This window comes from Agelaius phoeniceus, chromosome 1 (assembly GCF_051311805.1).
Source record: "Agelaius phoeniceus isolate bAgePho1 chromosome 1, bAgePho1.hap1, whole genome shotgun sequence".
NCBI classification, from domain to species: Eukaryota; Metazoa; Chordata; class Aves; order Passeriformes; family Icteridae; genus Agelaius; species Agelaius phoeniceus.
Genome location: NC_135265.1, coordinates 65,874,835 through 65,895,652, shown reverse-complemented (window position 1 = coordinate 65,895,652; position 20,818 = coordinate 65,874,835). Strand labels below are relative to the sequence as shown.

Genomic DNA, 20,818 nt, shown 5'->3' with positions numbered 1-20,818 from the left:
TTCATTCCATCTGTATTTATTGAAAAATATTTACATATTGGTCACCATGCTTTAACAGCATCTTTACACAAAAGGGTTAATGAAGAACATCACACTAGGATGGGGGAAGGGTGGTAAAATGTCTTTTGGAAAGTCAGGTTTTTTCCCAAGCTGTCACAAGCCATGAGAGTTCTCAGACTGAGTGTGCCGGAGTGCCGCAGTGAGTGCGCCACAGATCCACAGCTTTGCTGACAATGGCGTCCGTGTTGTCCTGAGGAATCTGCAAAAGACCAGGGCAAGGTGCCTGCTCAGAGCACTCCATTCAGACTGCTTTGTTTAAAATAAAGACTTTGAATTTCCAGTTCAGATTTTATCTCTTTATTAAAAAGAAAACAAAACTAGAATCCCATCTCCCTGTCCTGGCATCCCACCATCCCTCTGTCCTGCAGAAACCATATTACATCCAGGTTTTGGACAAACAGCTTGTATTTCCAAAATGCTGACAAGCAGGCAGGCACCTCGCACATCCCTGACACCAGCATGGCTCACACTGCCTATCCATGACCACAAACTGTCACACATAACTCACCTGGGTTACACTGGGATCCTACAGCCCTGCTGAGATGCCTCATTACTATTCAGGGTCAGGTTCATGATCCCATCCTCACATCAACAGAAAACACACATTGATTCTACAGATTTGCACTCAGGTAAGACATAAAAAAAAGGTGCCAGAAACCAGCCCTTCTAAGAAGCCTCCAGAAAAATTAACCTAACCTGACCTGCTCTTACTTTCACAGAAAAACCCTTTAGTATCACAAGAATTGTTAATTCTGTACAAACAGAGACAATACATACCCCAAGCCTAAAAATCACTTAATTCTATGGAAGCCTTAACTCCTGATAGAAAAAGGTATTATTCTCATTGCTGAGCATTCTCCCTTCACCTTGGTGCTGCTACACTGTTCTCAGTAATGTAATAATAACTTTTGGTACATCTGCAGCAGGCAAGCAATTCAGGCTGAAACAGTTATAAGCTATAAAAGGTAATGCAAAGCATAATTAGAGTACTTACATTTTCCAAAAACTGTGTGATCTTTTCTGCAGAATTCAGTGCTATTATCTTCATTTTAAAGGTTAATAATATCTCCACAGCAACAAACACAAGAATCTTGCAGGATCCACTTATAACTTTGTCCCAGACTCTACAAGAAAGTGAAAAGGAATAACTAAACATTATTGCAGTGTTTATTTGCTTATTTCTCTTCTAGAACAGCCTTTGTACAACCATCTCTATCCAGAATATTTTTCTGAACAACAGCAACATACTAAATTATTTGGGTCAGGATAAATAGAAGACATTTTATCAACTCCTCAATCTATACAGAGCAGAGGGATGGCAAGCAGTAATTGGAATGCACTGATATGGTGTGTTGCTGTTTAGAGATTGAACTGTTTACAAGCTCAAGTACAAAAAGTAAACCTTGGCTTAGTAGCCTGGACTGTAACAACTTCTCTACTGGACTACAGAGCTACCAGAGTGTGTGGTAAAGATGAGAATTTTTCCTAGTGCAAAAAAAAAAAAAAGAAATTGACTTCATTAGCATGCCTAATAACGCTACTTTTCAATCAGCTACGTTGCTAAAAATTCAAAGAGGTGTAATAGCAAACTACTACATCTCAAGCAGGTCATTACTGTGTGAGATACAAATATGATCTATTAGCAGGATATAGTCCATGATGTTTAAATTAGGCACAAGGAACAACTATTAAATCTTCTAATCCATCCCACTGCACACAGACACTCTCAGAAATACCTAGGCACTCCAACCTCTCGTGTGAAATCATATCTGGACCTCCTTGGGCAGGTGTCCAAAGGCTTCAGCAACAGAACTTGGATGAATATTAAAATGGATCATCACTACCAAAACCTACTATTAGCCTGCAACAATTTGAAATCATCCTTCATCCAGCAGCTCTCTCTCAGGCCCAGCTCAAGAGTCTCAGGATAAAAGATTACACAAAACAGTGTGAAACCATCTGTCAGATGGCAGCTTTTATGGGCTCACATTATTTTTAGTTCTTCAATTTTAAAAGCTGTGTCAGAAAGAGTTTCTGAGGATTACAGTTCTTGCTCCTTCTGGGCACTTGTTCAAAGTATTTCTCCTTCCAAATAAAAACATGGGGGAACAAAGACCACACACTCTCCTCCGTAATTTCTGAATATAGTAACACCAACTGAAAAACATGTTCTGCAGCCCATCTACAGATTTGGATCTATGGGTGTGCTCCTTCCAGGGACAACTCCATTTTTGTATGACCTCTCTTAGAAGAATTTGCCCTTCAGCCCAGAGTGCCAGGAGAGCACAACACAGGCATGACATGAACTCTGACAGCTGAACTGAAGTGTAGGATCACAATTTTACACAAGGAATTAAGAGGGGAGAGCCCAGTCAAGAGCAATTAAGGTGATGAAGGGAGAGGAAAGGTGAGAGAGCTTGGACTGCTCAGCTTGTAGAAGAGAGGGATCTGGGGAATCTCATCAATGTAAACTGGAAGAGAGAGCACAAAAAGGGTGGAGCCAGGCACTTTCCAATCATGCCCAGTGAAGGGATCTGAGGCAACAGGCACAAACTCAAACACAGGACTAGATTTTAACTCATAACAAAGAAGGGAGAAAAACAAATGTGTAGATCCTCAGGACTATTCTCAAAGTAGAAGGAAACAAAAAACCCCACAAGGACAGATGGGGGTGTGTGAAAAGCACAGCCAATTTCTTTCCCCTTTGCAATTTAGTTTTAATTCCCTGTTTTGCTATGATTTAACAATTAGTATAATCCCCACAGGTACAGGAACAACACACAATTCAAGATCAAAATCTTACTGCTTCATTTGTGGGTGAAGCATCCCAGGACAAATGATCACTGCAAATATTACTTTGCTGTTGAAGTCAGGTCTTGGAAGCTTTAAGCCAAGGTCACCATGAGAAAACTGAGACAACAGCTCTGTTCCACACTGTACAGGTCACTCCTATTTACTTCTACAGCATTCTCCTTCACAAACACATCTGTTTAGAACACAAGAAAAACTTCCCCATGTGTTCCATGTGCATCAGAACTGTAATTACGAGTGACAATTACAGAGACTAGCAGATCTCAAAAACAGAAAATAATTTTTAAAGTTCATATCAAAGCTCATGCTAATTTGAAAACAAACTTACTAATCCTATTATAAAATATCCACTCTTCTTTCATTATTTTGCTTCCAATTCTTCTGACTTCAGTCTCCATAATTACATTAGGTTACATGCTATGCTCAGAAAACACTCTATTGTTTTCCTGCATTATTTAGTCTGATTCCAGAACAAATGTTTTAACAATGACAAAACAGATGCAGTATCTAAATCACCAGTGTCTTTACAAATTTTGGAAGATGATGCACAGCAAAGTGAGTGAGATGTCAGTGCTAACCAGCTGTGTCTGCTGCAGTATTTTTCCTTAACATTTCCAACTATTGTTACACTCAGTACAACTCCACCAGTAACAGTAATCGGGAATGATTGTGCAACACTGTGATCAACAGTCAGCACCTTGTCTGTACCAGCAGAGCCAGGAACAACAACATTAACTGTCACAAGTGGAAAAAAACCACACCAATTTCAAGGAAATATATTTTCTGATGATCGCATTCTAATACAGCAATCTTTATACATCGTGTATATACAGGTGTCCTGCTTTCACTTTTTTAGTAGCAATCATTTAAGGTCAACTTTACTGCAACTTTTTACCTGCTCTTTGATGCTCCTGGAGAGGGGGAAAGTATAAGGGAAGCATCATGCAACTGTGCCTACAGCCCTACACAGGAATGCAGAAAAAGAAATATATATTCTGAATGAAATTCACTATGTTTCGTGTGACTATCATCCTCTGTAAAATACAACTGTTCAATTAACCACAACACTCTTGCAGGTGTTTCTTGAACAGCAAAGCAGTATTGACAACCACAAGCGAAAATAAAAAGAAATGGGAAGCTATAAAGGCAAAGAGCATGCCAAGGATTATGCAAATGAAACAATTTACTTTAACTGAGCCTCTTCTATAGACAAGATAGGACACTCTGTGTGCACCTGTGTGTGAAGGGATACCATTCTCCAGGCACTCTCTGAGGTTCCTGCAGCACTACAGTGCAGTAATACACAGGAGGCATCACAGCACTGCTGCTCTCTCTTTTTCTGATACATTACCATGAGCCTCACAGTTTTTCCCTACAATGCACGGTAAACACACGCAACCTTACTTCCTGGTTCTGCTCCTCCAGCCATCCAAACAAGAGACATCTAAAAAGAACAAATGCTTTCTCCTCTGCCTGCACTTCTGGGTGTCCTTCCAGAGGTAACTGGGCATGGAGGAACATGATGAGGCTCACACAAATCTCACCCTGATCTATCATGATCTTGTGCCCATTCATTTGCAAACCTGGGAAGCAGCTCAGTGAGACAAAGGCAAACTGAATTAAGTTTCTCTGTAGTAGCAGCCCACGTGCACATTCTTATGCCCTCCTGCTCCACAGTAAATTTAAGGCATTTTCCATATTTCTGTTGTTTCTATTAACAAATTACTTACATTTTTACAACTAAATGTAATTTATGCTGGGCATGGAGATCACAGATGTAAAACTACAGAATTATGTTACATGAGGTAGTGCCAGTTTGAAAGTCATGAGATTTCAGGAGAATGATGAAATACTTTGCCACTAGCAAGTTGCCATAGACTAATAGCTAGCCAATGCCAAGCCTTCAGTGCAGAGTACAAACAACATTAGGCAGGGGCCTGATACATGAGTGGCAACATTAGGCCATAAAAAATGCCTCAATCACAATTACAATTGCAAAGCTGCACTGCTTGTGCTGGATCATCTGGGCTGACAGTGCCACATTAAACTGGGAGTCAAAGTGACATCTTTCCTGTTGAGATGAAGCCACAAACAGGACCCCAAGGTTTAAGAGCAGGGATCTCCAGCTGAGGGCCCTCATGGCACCACTGGAAAGCTTTCCACACATGGGCTTACCAAACAGATGAGCAAATATGCTGCTGCACAAATCAAACAGGGCAATGATGAGTATGAAAACAAAGGTGCGATCCAGTTCTCTGTCTCAGAAAGAAACAGACCTTTCTGTGTCTCTCAAACATCTGCTACAGGCTGGTTCATATTCCAGAAAGCACCCTGTCTATATTCCAGATGAGATACAGAGTCTTTGGAATGGTCTGCTCCTCCCTTTCACCAATGTGACACCTTTAAGAAGTTTGTTAAGAAGCTCATCACGTAATATGCCAAGTGTATTAGACACTGCATAAGCTCAAAGCAAAAGTTTCCACGTGAAAGCTGTCCGTATGTATTGTCCAAGCCCACTAAAATTAAACTGATACATAAATTTTACCCATGGTGTAACTTGAAGTGTGCCATAAAACAGTATTTATACTGAGTGGCAGTGCCTGTCAGGTACTGGTATTGTGCAACTTCACCTCACCATTACCAGGTATGCACAGCATGTACAAGTTTTGTACACCTTAGAGAAAACCAAACAAACAAAAAAAACAATGAATTTTAGATTTATCTGCTTGACAGAGAAGACTACAGTTCATAGAAAGTAAGCAGCCACTCTAAGAAATGCAGTGCTAAATCATAAGTGAAAATAAATCATAAAAGACTGTGCTCAGATAATCTCTCCCTTGACAAGAAAGTACGTAAAATTCACAGGAGAACTGGAGACCTTCAAACCTCAGCAGTTTCAACACTGACATCTGGATGCATTTCAGATAAGCACTGGGGCTTCTAGATCCTAATCCAAACTGAATCTCCAAGCATTAATTAAGTTCATCTGTCACACACTACCCATGAAGTATGTTATTTCCTCAGCGAATAAGGCCATTATGATTACAACTGAATAATTCACAAACCTAAGCTGCCAAAAAAAAGTGCACTTTCATCATGTTCCCACAAGAACTGTAGGGATGAGGGATTGTTCTGCGTCAGAAATACCAACACTGAAATATGTTTTTATTCCAGAGTGATAGAAAAAGCCAGTACTTTAACCTTTTCCAGGGGAAAAAAAGTATTAAAAATTTTCAGGTAATCAAAATATTCTATTTCAGTAAGGTAAAACAGCATATGGAAATGTTGAAGATGCATACTGATTAGACAAAATATTTCATGTAAATAAAACTAATTCAAAATGATAGACATTTGAAGCCAAATATTCTTGCTAGATGAAATACAAAATCAAAATTCTTCATCTAGATTTCTCCTTTTACACCATCAGGATGACAAAGCTCCATAAAAGCTTCAATTTTCAACAGAAATGTAAACAAAAACCCTTCATCTTGCGAGAGCAAATCTGCTCTGATAAAATTCCTCCCTCAGCTCTTGTCCACAGCCATAAGATCCAGTAGCAACACTGAATCACATGAGCTCTAAACTTAAGAAACACCCTATACTATGCATGCTTACATAATTTCTGCAGTCACAGAAGTAGTAAAAGCTTTCCATCACCACATCACACAATCACTAAGCAGACAAGACTATTTTGGAGACTTATAGGTGCTCGATGAGAAGAACTTGCCATGTAACAATAACTGTGTTGCACCTAAAGGTCTCAATCCTTCACAAAATGTTTTTTTCCCTCCTCCTCCAACATTATCCTTGAGAATAATAAAACCTACAGAACCCCAAAGACCATGGTCCAACAAGAGCAGAAAGCGTGATTTCAAATCTTACAGCTTGTTCCCTAAAATCTTCTTATTCTTATAAGGGTAAATAAAACATTGTTAAGAACAGCCATTTTCCACTTTCCACCACAGAACATGAAGTACCAGATAAACAAACACTGCATCCACTATTCAGATTATTACCAACTTTACCACCATAAAAGCATTTTCTACAAAGCAATTTACAAAGCACTGTTTCCATGCTAGGTTCCTATTCTAGCCACTGAAGTCCTGCGATTACCTCAAAGTAAAGTTTCTCTTGAACATGGTTACTTCACAAAGTTTTTAGACAGATGCAAATGACACCATTGTTTTCTCTGTGCCACATCCTGTTCAGCTATCAGCAACTCTTGTTAATGCAGAAAGATGTTTCTCTACATTGAGCTTGAATTTCCTGCTTTCCAAGAGTTCTCAGGCAGCAGAATTAGAGAAATCATACAAGCTTCATTTCAAAAGCCCTTCAGTGAAGTGTCACACACTAGAATTTTTCCCTTTTAAAAGCTCAAAAACTTATTTGTAACTGCAGAATCCTGATATAATCCACAATTTCATTAACTTTGTAATATTCAACTTGCCCTAGTACTTTTTAAAATAAAATTCTGTCATGGTTTAACCCCAGCCAGCAACTGAGCAGCAGACAGCCACTCATTTACTACCTCCACCAGTGGGATGGGGCAAAAATTGGAAGGATAGAAGTAAGAAACAAATTTGTGGGTGGAGAAAAAAGTTTCATAATTAAAAAGAAGTAATAATTTCCAAAAAAACTGTAAGGAAGAGAAGAAAAGCATAACAAAGAACGAAAAATAAAACCTGAGATAAGTGATGCCACTGAGAACAGTTGCCCACCACCCTGACTGATGGCCAGCGAGTCCCCAGGCAAATGCTCCCACCTGCCAAGCTCCTCCTCAGCTTAACTGCTGAGCATGACTCCACATGGAAAGGGATATTCCTTGGGTCAGCTGGAGTCAGCTGCCCTGGCTGTGTCCCCTCCCAGCCATGTTCTTGTGCACCCCCAGCCTCCTTGCTCGTGAGGAGCAGAATGATGCAGTGTAAGCACTGCTCTGCAGGAACTAAACTCTATCCCAGCCAAAACCCGTACACATTCCCAAAATCTTTTTCATCTAACACTAATGCAATATTACAATCACTCCCTAAGCAAAGACTTTTGTCAAAAAGCCCAAAAACTGACTACAATTCAGCTGTGTAACACTGACAGAGGGTTTGGAGTTCTGCATCCTAGAAGGCACTAATTGTCCAACAGAATCAGCTGGTATACTTAGCTCCATTCTTTTTATTTTCAGTAGGTGAAACAATCACAGAGATATTGATTATCTTGCATCAATAACAAGGGGAATTAAATCCAATTTTATAATTTCCAAGTTAGCAATAAAGCTAACACCATAATCTTACAGATAAAGTATGGAAAGTTCTTTGCCTGCTAGTGATGACAGAAAGCTGAAATGACTATGCAGTTACACACAGAAAGAAAAAGAACTTGCCTCTGTAAACTGGACTCAGGTAAACATCCTGCAAAACACTTTTTAAACCAAAGATCATAGGGGAGTTTGCTCATTGCAGAACATGCCTTCAGATGCATCAGTAGTCTGTTATCTTCAATGTTCAAATACTGCTCCAGAATTTTTGGCTGAGAAATGATTAGAAAATTTTAGGTAACTCACATCAGAATATCTTAATAGTTAATGCACACTGTAAGACAAGCACTGTCTTAACAATTCAATTAATGTAATGGATCAATGTAACACATTAAAATAATGTACTTTCATTGTTTTAGTTGTTACAAAATACAGATGTTACCAACTTTTGCAATCAACTAATTATGTATTTAACCAAAAAACAACCTCAGCTTCCTGAAATTGCTGACCACTAGCAGAACTTCCAAGATATGCAGTATTCCCTAGTGCAAGGATGTGCTTCAGAGCTTCAAGCAATGCAGAGATTAAATGTGCACTAATTACTGCTACCTTCACAAGTAAAATCAAGTTTCATTCACCTCAAACCTAATCGCCTTAGCACACATCAAAAATATCTACGCACAATGCAGCAAAACCCAAAAAATCAATTTTGAGAGCAAATCCCTGTGCAACCCATTAAAAGCTGGACATTGATTTATTGTTTAAAAACCCTAAGTATTTAAGGCATAAACATGTGGATAATTTTTTCAGCTTGTTTAAATTTTAATGTAACACAATACACACTTTCATAAATTCTTGACTACCTTTATGTTTTGTCATAGTTAGGCAAACTGTTAAGGACTTCAACTGTCAAAGGCAGAAAACACTTCCTTTGCCAATATTCTCACCTACTGAGTCTTGGCACATTGACTGTGTTACAAAAAAAAAATTAGGGAGGGAGACACTTTGCACACTTTACGTCACATCGTATGAACACACACTTTGAAAATATTCTTTTCTTCTTTGAACTGGTATAGTTGAATGCATCACACACAGAAACAGGAGGTAGGTTTAAAAATTATTTCTTAGATCCAAAAGAACTAACAAGGGCAGGCATTATTTTCCACAGAAAATTTCTATTCAGCAATTGCTGGTGCACATGTACTCGATATTTTTACTTTTTAGAATATTGTTAACTAAAAGCTCCTTATCTGTTATGGCTTTTTGATGAATTACAAGAACTTTCATCATTTTGGTAAGTACATATTAAAATCAAATTTTCATTTTATAAATCAGGAAGACAGACATTCAAAATTAATATTCTGTGATAGTGTTTAAATTGTCAGTGCTACAAAAATCTACTCCACTTTTTATTATAACTTGATCTACAACATACTGTTTTTCTGAAGATGGAGTACTCTGCTCCATTTATAAAGCAAAACTGTGCTTTGTCTATCATCCAATGAGCAGCATGTGAATGCCAGAGATGCAGCCTAAAAAGTAGCAGACATACATCAAGATGTTCTTCACTTTTGACATTTTAATTGGTCAAAGAAAAATTTTAAGTGACCAATTTGTGAGAAATATAATTCAACTGGATACAATGTAACCTTTAGAGAAAAAAGTTAATTGAAAATTACCACACACCAAACAAAACCTATTTCTAATGTTACATTAATCAGGGCAGCACAATCACAATGCAAAAAGCACTCCTCCCCTATTTTCAAAGTAGCTGGTGGAACAGAATCCAAGGGTGTCAGTTCTGATTCTCCAGTTGTCTCCCTGTGTTAATGCTTTCTATGACTGCTTCTCCTTGCAAAAAGAAAAAAAAAAATTCCTTTTTCCTCACCAGCTGTTGTAATGAATCTTTGTGCTTGCTGTTCAGCTGATTCACAAAACAACTGACAAGCCAATAGCATTCTATAGGATCCTCTACCATTTCCTCCATTGCTTTAGCAATAGCAAGAAACACTTCATCTTCAGGTTCCTGAAAAACAAAGCAAAAAAAGTGATCTACAGAGAAATAGTGGACTATTCTGATTTAAATTATTCTTATATTCCTTTTCTCTGCTATTCAGGGAAAAAAAAACAGAAATCAACATACACAAAAAGCTGTTCTGATGTTCCTAAACAAGACATCGGGCAGCAGCTGCACGATGATGACAGGTATCTATTAAAACAGAGCAAGAAAGACTTGTCTTGCTTTTAAAATCAAAACACGCTTCAGTGTATAGTCCTAAATACTACTGGGTTTATGTCTCTGCCACACAGACTGCTCCAATACACACACATCCTTACTTGAACTCTCTGCATTCAAAAGCACAAAACACTCAGCAGACTTCCGTTTGTTACTCAAACATTTCAAAATATTTAGATCAATCTGACATCTCTTTATCTCCCTCTGCCTCTACAATAAAACACCTGCATTACCATCAAAAGCAACCTCTCGTAAGTTTAAGGGGACAGTGACTGCACTGAAAAGAGAACAAATGCTTTCTGCAGCAGCAAAACAAACCTGAGTTACAGGACTAATGACTGAGGCTCTGCTAAACATCATCACCATGAAACCTCACCACAGTCCTGACAGCAACTCTGGGATGCATTGACAAAACGCTTCCTCAGAAGACAATACTGCTCTAGAAGGGAGCAATTTTCAGCCCACTGCATCACATGCCAAAATCAAGGAAATTTCTTTACTGGAAATTTGCAGGATAGGATGGCCAAATTCCTAGGAAATAGTAAGGGTATGAAAACATTCCCTCCTCAGACAAGAGGATGCTGCAGGTAATCCTCCCGGTTTTAAATATTACTGAATTTTCCATATTAACTTGAACCTTTTTTTTCATTTTGAACTTTTCTTTAAGTACTTATGTCAAAATTTGTGATTACAGATGAAAAATTACAAATTAAGCTGGGCTAGAGTGAATACAGATAAATTAACTACGAAATCCACTTAGAAAGCTCTGTGGCTCCTTTCCTCATCTCCTATTTCATGGAGAAAAGAAAGAACCACACATTGTTTTTATCATCACATTACTAATTCACCATCACAACACAGCCTTGTTTAACCATATGGGTGTACACTGTGAACAGCAGAGTATGTGCATTACCTGACAGAAGCCCAGGTCAGTTCAGACTAAGAAAAAAAAGGAGGACCATACACTGAAGTCTAGATTTAAAAACAAATAATTTAAGTATTTGTTGCAACTTGTATTAAATCACTGTTTGTACAGGCTCTGAATTACCCGTGTTTCAGGAACGTAAGAACCTATGAGTACAATGAGGTGATGTCATTTTCATTTCAGTGCTATATAGAAACTGAAGTGCCCTGGAGTACAAAAGGCTTGAAACCTAGCAGGAAAAATGCACAAAAGAGATTTTAAGGCATAAAATCTTACATAAGTACTTAGGGGAAGGAAAAGAGAAAAGCACTTTTACTAAAATTCTTTATTTTATACCAGTACTTCTCTGTTTTCCATTCACCTTACTTGGTCTATCTACAAGCATTTCTGGGGTGACCTGCAGTTCAGTTTCTCACTGGTTTATAGTTTCAAGTTCAATAAAGTACTGTATTTAAAAGACTGTTAAAATCACCACTGACCAAGGGAAAAGCTACATTTCGAGGCAGTTTTCCTGATTCCAGTTGATGTATGCGGAGGAAAACATCAACCTGTGGGGTAGAATCATTAATAAAGCGAATCACACGGAGAGCATGGTGAATATCCCAGTACTGCTCCTTCCGGTACTTCATCACCAAAGCATGAGATTCGTGGTGAGGAGGAATAATTCCTAAAAAAAAAATTAAATTAAATTTTAAAAATTAAAGAAAAAAAATATAAGCAATTATAAGGAGGAATCCTACTTTTTATATATCTAGTTTTCAGTACAGTATTAGTTGTATATTTGTGCCCAGCTTCCATTTATTTTGAAAACAAAGTCACTGTAGAATGATTTTTATATACATTAGCTGTTCATTTTCTCAAATTCTACACTTTGTCTGATATGACAGTGAATATATACATGCAACTAACTAATGCAAAGATACTGTTCACTGCAGCAATAATTACTTTACTGACAAAAAAGTCTTTACTCATTGTACCAGAGATTAATTCTCCCTAAAATGACATTCAAAAACCAAAATCAATCAGTTGAATCAATTAAAGATTAGAACTTAAAATGCCACATAATCACTTGTAAAGTACTATTTGTTATTTTCTTAGCAGAACACAAATATCTTTTCTAGTTTTCTGGGAGAAAAAAAAATTTTAAGAAGTATCTAAGTAAAAAGGCAAAGAAAATTACACAGCATCTCCAGCAGAGATACTTACCAGTTCACTCAGTCCTTCCCCCTACTAAGTCTTGCTATGCACTGATGTTCACAACAAAACTGTCACAGTCTTCAACAGAAATAAAAACATACATACACCTAGGCAAAAAATGCCATTTCCCTATCACTAGTGGAGCAGAATTTTTCCCAGTGTAGAAACCCATGAGAACAAAGTATTCTTCTAAAGTCAGTTCTGAAACAAGCTACCTGCTCCTTTTACCTCTCATTTAAAGAAAAGAAATATTCCTGCCAAGTGTTACACCATGAAATGGCTGGGTTGAGGAACAAGCACATCAGACAGAAAATTATCTTTTCTTTTCCAGCTGCAAACCTGTCTGCATTTCAAAAGCTGGAAGAAAGCAAGACATTTTTCACAATATGCCAAAAGAGTCAACACCATAACTGTATGTACATACTGCCAACTGCTCTCCTCAAACACAGAGAACAACCTTAGGCAGGCAAAACTGACACAACAGAGGGGTGCCTGGAAACCATCGTGAGTCATCCTCGAACAGGAAGGTAACAGGGGCACTGCTGACACACCATGTCACCTGGGACATCAACAAGCCTTGGCACATGTCTGAGAGGGTTTTGTTGACAGGACACACTCCCTTTTCTTAAATTATTAACATTATTTAGAAGTCACATAACATCTCCCACCAGAAATGGACTGGGCTGTGGTTCCAGCCATTTAGGGGGAGATATTTTGCACTGTCCTTCTCAATACCAGCTTTTCTAACTACTGCTAACACTGAAATGCAGGAAAGTCCCTGAACCTGTTCACCCAAAGATGTCACAGAATGACAGTACAAATACTTGAAATCAGAATATCGCGAGTTTGAAGGGACCCACAAAGACCACTGAGTCCCTCTCCTGGCCTTTCACAAGACTACTCCAAAAAATCACACTGCCTGAGAGCAGAGCTCACTTCTTGAACTCTGTCAGGCTTGGTGCCCACTTCCCTGGGGAGCCTGCTCCAGTGCCAAACCACCCCTTATTCTGATATCCAACCCAAACCTCCCCTGAAACAACTTCATGCTGTGAAATGAATCACTCTGGGTTTAAAATACAAAATACTTTTTAGAACCAGTACAATTCTCCATGCAGTTGATTCAGAAGGTGTTTTGTGTTATCATATGATTCACAGATCTTTTATCTAAAACAGCCCAAGACCTGGCTCTGCAGTGAGCCACAATTTTGCAAAGAGACGTATTTTGCTATTATAATGCTGGCTGAAGGATTCTGTACTGAGTTGCTTGTCCAAAACTCCTATGCTGTATTTCCCACTACTAATATTTTAAAGGATGCTGACTACTGCCCAGAATACAATAATATTGTTAATGGCAGAGCCTTTTATCAAGTAGGACTACTCTGTAAGTTCAACACCAAGAACTTCAAGCTTTGTAGTTAGATCTTGCCCCTCTGTGCACTGTTCATTTAGTACTTTTGCCAAAAAAAACAGGAATAAAAATTATATTCCACATAATCAGGAATATGAAGCGAAACCTTTCAAAATGTAAAAAACTAGAAGGGGAAAAAATGAATTTAAAAATCAAGATTTTTTTAAACCACTCCTGTCTCCAAGTGGACATTATCTCACATCTAGTCAATGAATGTACTTGACCAGTGCAAAGCCATTAGTACTTCTGAATTAGTCACCTGACTAGTGCACTTCTAGAAAAATATACTCTATCTATGGTTTTTACAGTTTCTGGGGATACCATTAACTTGTCTTCAGCCTTGTATCTTCTTCAATGGCAAATATAATTCAAAGCCAGCAGCAAAACCATAAGAAACCAATATTCTGCAGAACATGAACTTCTCTTTAGAATAAACATGTATTCCAAGCTTCACCCATTTAAAATGAATCACAATTTTACTTTAACTTCATTGTCTGTTATTTCAGGAGCACAACTGAGTATCTTATCAGATATAGGTAACTTCTTATAATCCACATTTCAAATTCATTTCATAAATGTACTTGGATAGTGTTACAAAGTTAAATACAGAAACATACTCTCCTAGGCACATTTCAGCAAAGTTCTCAAAAACTTGCTTTATAATTGCCATTGGGCATCCAAGGTGGATACAAAAGTAGGCTAAATATGCATCAGTAGGCAAGGTAATACAGAATAATCCTGTCATTACTTCTTCAAAGACAAAAAAAAAAAAAAAGAAAACATTGCATCTTCCTACATTCTATATTCCATGTTATACAGATACATATAGAATATACATTCTATATTCCATTCATACCTAGAAGCACTTTCCACACCAGTATACGATACATGGATGGAAGAGGAAACCTTTGACTAAATGTGCAAAGCTTCTCAATATCTGTAAAGAAATTAAAAGAAAATAATTTCAGGACAAATTTAAATATGGTTATAAATAGGTTTGCATCTCTGACCCAGCTAAGTATGACAAACTTTAGTTGCAGATTGAAATTCCCTATTTGACCACATATTATCAACAAATGCTTTCACTGCTTTCACATTGGCCTAACTTACAGTAAAACTACTCCAGGTTTCATAAGGAGGAGACTGGACCATTTTTATAGGCATTTTGTAAAGCATGTCACTGTCAAAATAATTAAGGACTTTTTTAAAGGGACAACATTTATCTTTCTGTTCTGCCAGAGATGTGGCATCTCTGGGATCAACAGCAATAACATCTTCATTGCTTTGAAGTTAGATGGAATTGACAGCATGAGATGATGCATTCTCAGATTAAAATTGCTTTCCCTAAAAATCTTTAAGTTTCTTGGGCACAGAGAATGAAAGAAGGAAAAAAGAAGAAACAAACAAGGTCACAAATCTTTAAAAGTTTTAAAAATCAGATTTTCAGGTCTTTGAAAATCAAAGGTCAGCTAGCACTGACTGAGGAATTATTGGTGAAAGATGCAAAACTGAAAAAAGTATTAAGCACAGCAGGTAGGCATTATCTATTACTCCCTCCCCAGCCCCTAATCACCAAGAAATAGAGCAAACAGTGAAATCAACTTGCCCAAACGATCATCCTTCAGCAGAATTTCCAGCGACTTCTTTTCTTCAACTCCACGAAATCCCACCTTTTCATAATACACTGAGCGGAAGTTTCTCTGAGAGTCATCAGCCATGGCTGATTCCTCCTGAAGAAACAATGAATTCCACTGAAGACTTACAAACATACATTCCCATTGCTTGAAGGTCAAGTAATTTTGCACACTGATATAAATTTACTGCCTACATCTCTATAGTATTAATAAACCCTACAGAATATTAAATCTTCCAAGATGCTTTTTGTCACATACTTACACATATTTACATAAACAATTATAAACGTAATTTATTCTAAACAAGATCTAAAGATGCCAACTTTACAAACAAAATTAAGGGATTTTTTAAAATTATGCGCATAGTGTATTATGCTAAATTCCAAAAAGTTTTTTAAAAAACTGCTGGAGAAAGACTTAAAATATTTTATGCCATGCCCTGTACTTCAAAACCAACATTAAAAAGTACAGTTACAAGTCTGACAAAATTTTGAATACAAAACCCCTACTCAAATAGAACTATTGCCCACATAAGTAAAATTAGGTTTCTTACTCACCAGCCAAGGTAATCAGAAGCAAGGACAAGCCAGAGTTGGCCTCAGTGGCACAGAGGGGACAGGGAAGAATAAGGCTGGGTGTGTAAGTTTCTTCTTAAGTTGCAGATACGAATTAAATGCTCATGTTGTTACCAGCTGCTGTAACAGCCACAGCCTTGAGCTTGTTATTCCAGCACTAAAATCAAACAAATGTCTCATTTGTTTCCCCTGTAGTGGAAACAAAGGTAAATTTCAGTGAATGTTCCGTGTATCAGAACAACTGTAAATGACATTTCAATTCAGCTCAACCCTCTAACTATCAATTCTCTCTCCTCTGCAGGCTTGCAAACATGAGAAAGTTCTGCCTCCTAACTCCAAGGACTAAGAACAATCTTAACGTTTACATCCAGTGACAGCAGCAATACTTCAAGAAAAATAATTTATTTTGACTAAAGAGCAGTGAATGATGTATTGAGAAGCTTTTGTAGTTAAATTCTTCTTTTCCTTGCAGAACCAAAGTACACATCAGGAGCAAAGCACTTACAGATATAAACAAAGGCCACAGTTTTATAGAGAGTGCACACATTTAAATTTGTATATCCAGAAGGCCTATTTATGTTTCAAATTATGCCTGGTTTTAGTGCTTTGCAGGATCAGGGCCAAGACCAAACAGCAAAATACAAACTAGCAAATGACTGAATTAGTGCTGAGATAGGCCAAATATTATTTTAAAATCAGAGAAAAAAGAAATAAATATTACTTGCAACACATTCCAGTCCTGCACTATCCTAAAGAAAATGCCTGTGATATTCATGTATGGTGCATTTAAGGGTCCGCTGATCAGAGTGCCCACTGTTTACATTACAGCCGTGTCTAAAAGCAGACTTCAGATATGACAGACAGTCAACTACTTTTGAAAATTTTCAGATTTTCATTTACATTTTCAAATTCTTAAAAGCTGAATTTATTACAGTGTTATTTAGAGAAATAGCTAAAAAAAACCCACCAAAAACAAAACCAAAACACATCTAGCCCATACCACTCATGGAAAAATGAAAAGAAAGACACAGAACTTTGATAAATAACGGCAGGACCTATTAGCCAGAAATACCATTTTAATAATTTTAAACTAGCACTATAACAGCAGTACATTTTATTTATTCAGTGGTAAAAGGAGGAAGATAGTTTGTTTCCTCCCTCACAACTTAGGATTTGTAATTCCATGTTCTACAAATGACCAGTATTCCAATCTTTACACCTGTCTTCAATAAACTGGGAAAAGAAAGGGGGAAAACAAATCCTTAGCCAGCTCATTAGAAGTGTGCTGTACAGAAGTGTGCAATTAACTCGTCCTATCCTCAATTACAGCATTTTCGAGCTCAACAGTGGCTTTCCCGGTATCATTAAGTGTCACTCCTGGGGGGCAGCAGCGCCGCACAGGCCCGGGCTGCGGAGCCACCGCGCTCTGCCCCCAACCGAGCACTCTTCCCTCGCAGGCCCTGCCGGAGGCTCCCCCCACCCGGCCGTACCTCGGGGCTCAATTCCCGGCCTCCGTCACAGTCCCAGAGGAAAACAAGGGCACATTTGGGCACGGGATCAATGCGCCCCAGGAATTCGGGCCGCGCCGGCCTCCCCCCGCCGCCCCCCGGCACCTCGGGCAGGCGGGCGCGGCCCGAGCGCGGCACGGCTGTGGCGCATGCGCGGGCCCGTCCCGCCCCGGCGGCGGGCGGAGCGCTGGGGCTGCCGTGATGCGGACGCTCCGGGGTCGCGGTTTCTGCTGTGGGCGTCGCGCAGCCTCTCGGGGTCACTCGGTTCATCCTGTACCCCGCCTGTGGTCCCCGCCACCCCTCAGCTCCGTCCCTCTGCCCTCAGAGGGCATCCGTCTCTCAGAGCCGGCTGCCCGCCTGGCGCGGGTGCGCTGAGGGCTGCACCGCGTTGTTTGCTGTAATGATGGTTTTTGCCCCCATCCGCGGTGACTCCAAGGACGCGTTACTTAGAGACACCTCTGGCAAGCGAAGTGCATTTCGCAAAACCGAGATTTACTAAGCGCTTGTGATCAAAGTACTGGGTGCTAAATATCCCGCCCCTCAGAACAGATAAAGGACCTACATCTCACTGCTGAAAGTCTCAAAAATCAACCTGTGTAGCCAAAACTAGGGGACATCAAACTAGTAGTGTGATTTTGATTCGGGGTTAGGGTGCTTCTGTAGTTATTGGTGATGTTTATGTGTGGGACCTTGCCAGCCCCTCTGTGCTATTGCAAACACTGGACAGCTGCTCGCCCCAGGAATGGAGTTTCCAGCTCGGAGCCCCTTTCCAGGAGCAGAAACTTGAACGAGGCCATCGAGTGCCTGAGTTAGCTGCAGCAAGATTTTGAAGTGCTAGAATCACAAAGTCAATTAGGTTGGAAAAGACCTTTGAGATCATCAAGTCCAACCTTTGACCAAACACCACCTTGTCAGCGTACCAGAGTGCCACGTTCAGCCTTTCCTTAAACACTTCCAGGGACAGTGACTCCACCACCTCTCTGGGCAGCTCATTCCAATGTTTAGACACCCTTTCCGTGAAGAAATTCTTCTTTACGTCCAACCTGAAACTCGGGAGAGGAGGCTGACCCCCTTCTAGGAGGCCACAGCCTCCTTGCAGGCAGTTGTAGAGAGCAATCAGGTCCCTCCTGAGCCTCCATTTCTCCAGGCTCAACACCCCCAGATCTCTCAGCTGCTCCTGACAGGACTTGTGCCTTCCCCAGCTTCGTTGCCCTTCTCTGGACCTGTTCCAGCACCTCAGCATTATTCTTGAATTGAGATCCCAGGACTGAGCACAGAACAAGAGCTGTGGCCTCCCCAGTGCCAGAGAGAGAAGACAAGGCAGCTGCTGAGGTTATGGGTCCTATTTCCAAATGCACAGGATATCCCATTATTTTAATCTTGCCTCACACTTTCAAAGTAGCCATGGAGAAAGCACACTCTTGCAGAATGGGCAAGGCTTTTGTCAAACCCAGCTCACGAAGGAGTATGTTTTTTGTTGGGTGTGTACAAATCCTAGCAAATCTTGGAATAATTCCTCTCAGCAGCAGATGGCAGGCTGGTTTCATTTTTGGTCACTTGGGGCTGCCTCAACTCAAATGCATCTTTTCTCGATAGATGGCACCTGTCTCGGGATGAGAGCTGTTCGGTGGTGTTGGGAGCTGACCAGTATCACACGGTTCAGGAAACAACTACCGAAATTAAATCTCGTGTAATTTTCAATCATGCATTCGTGCCCTTGTCAAGACTTATTACATAGCTATAGTGGTGCTCTGAAGAAGCCTGAAGCTAACACAATTTATTTTAGCACCAATTTATAGTACAGGAGATCCAGAATGTTAACAGAATGGTATGCCATTGCTAAAAGTGCCTAAACAAAATTAGGTTCTGAAAGATTTAGCTGCATAAAAATACAGCATAAAATCAACACCTGTTCTGAAAAACAATAAAATGAATGTTCTTCCCCATATATAAAGTTTCTAAACCCCATATATAGAAAGCTTCTTATACACAGAGATTTTCTTAATGGTGCTTGTTTCTAACATAATAGGTTATAGTGAGATCAGCTGTAAATATTACATAAATATTTAGGTCAGTGGGAAACAAATTAAAGAATTTAATTTGAGATTTTTCAAAATGCAAATGAAATTAAAAGCATAGGTTGAGCAAGAGTAGGTTGACTACAACAATTATTATGTGGTGAAACAGCAAACCAAAGATGACTAACCCATTTTTTTACTTGGACTTTCCTACTCTAACAGCCTTTTTATCTTTTAACTGCCCTTCTACATCCACCTGCACTTGCCAAGTGAGTCTATATGCTGTAACTCAGTGTTGTAAAACACACAAGTGACTCATGACTTAAATATTTAATTTAAAACATTTTATATTTTCATAAACTGAATAATAACCTTATTTTCCCTTGTCTAGGGACATAAAGTATCTTCAGTCCTATTGACAGAATCTCTTTCTTGCCACTGAAAATGCAAGCAGAATTTAATCATTTATAGCTGCTAGTGTCAGTCAGCCAAGTGGAGGACTGTGCCTATAATAAAATTGATTAATAGATCATTAATCAATAATACATAACTAGGCATTTATCCAAACCATGATAACCTGAACATTTAATTCTTTTAAACTGTAATAACATCAGAAAAGGTAGCACACATAACAGATAAAAGGGAAGCAGGTTTGGAACTGGTTTGGGATTATCTGAGACAGCAGAGCCGAATGAATTAGTACCCTGTTAGCATACTGCATCTCTTGCTTTTATCTGTGACTATGAGTATCACTGTGCTTGCATTTTGTACTAATATCTTTATATTGCTCAAGTGAATTACTCACTGACATAAAGGGTCACAGGAGAAGGAAGCCAAACAGGCATTGTTAACGTATTTTATTGCAAAATATGAACTGTGTTGTGCCTGTGTTTCTTCATGAATGCTTTTGCTGTTAAAGCTGCACTAATTTTCTGTGAACCATGTGCTGCTCTTGGAAAGTCAGTTCAGTCTGTCCTGTGTGACTGGCCTATTAGTGGATCAGAATTACAAATCAGAAGCATGCCTCGTTATGTGAATTTCTCAAAAAAAGGGGAAAATGCAAAGCAATGAAATGTCAATTTCACACAGCATGGAGGTCCATATTTGTATGGCATTATGACACAAGGATGCAACGTACAGAGAATAAGTGAAGTTTTCATGTGGGTTTCATTTGCTCTAAACTGATGGAAGATGTACTTAA

At 39.0% G+C, this 20,818-nt stretch overlaps 1 protein-coding gene across 2 annotated transcripts; it reads right to left on the bottom strand.

Annotated features, from left to right (window-relative positions):
- Positions 1-17,765, bottom strand: TBC1D7 (TBC1 domain family member 7). 2 transcript variants are annotated; one of them, XM_054634385.2, is made up of 9 exons: positions 17,582-17,765; positions 16,074-16,280; positions 15,489-15,612; positions 14,739-14,819; positions 11,757-11,944; positions 10,005-10,142; positions 8,243-8,388; positions 1,055-1,184; positions 1-259 (listed from the first exon to the last, which is right to left on the bottom strand). In XM_054634385.2, exons 3-9 carry the CDS (start codon positions 15,598-15,600, stop codon positions 173-175), a joined length of 882 nt encoding a protein of 293 aa, XP_054490360.1. In that variant the 5' UTR covers positions 15,601-15,612; positions 16,074-16,280; positions 17,582-17,765; the 3' UTR covers positions 1-172. The 2 variants fall into 2 exon arrangements, with proteins under 2 accessions (XP_054490360.1, XP_077036884.1); XM_077180769.1 differs by having other exon boundaries at positions 15,489-15,609.
- Between the last annotated feature and the right edge of the window lie 3,053 nt (positions 17,766-20,818).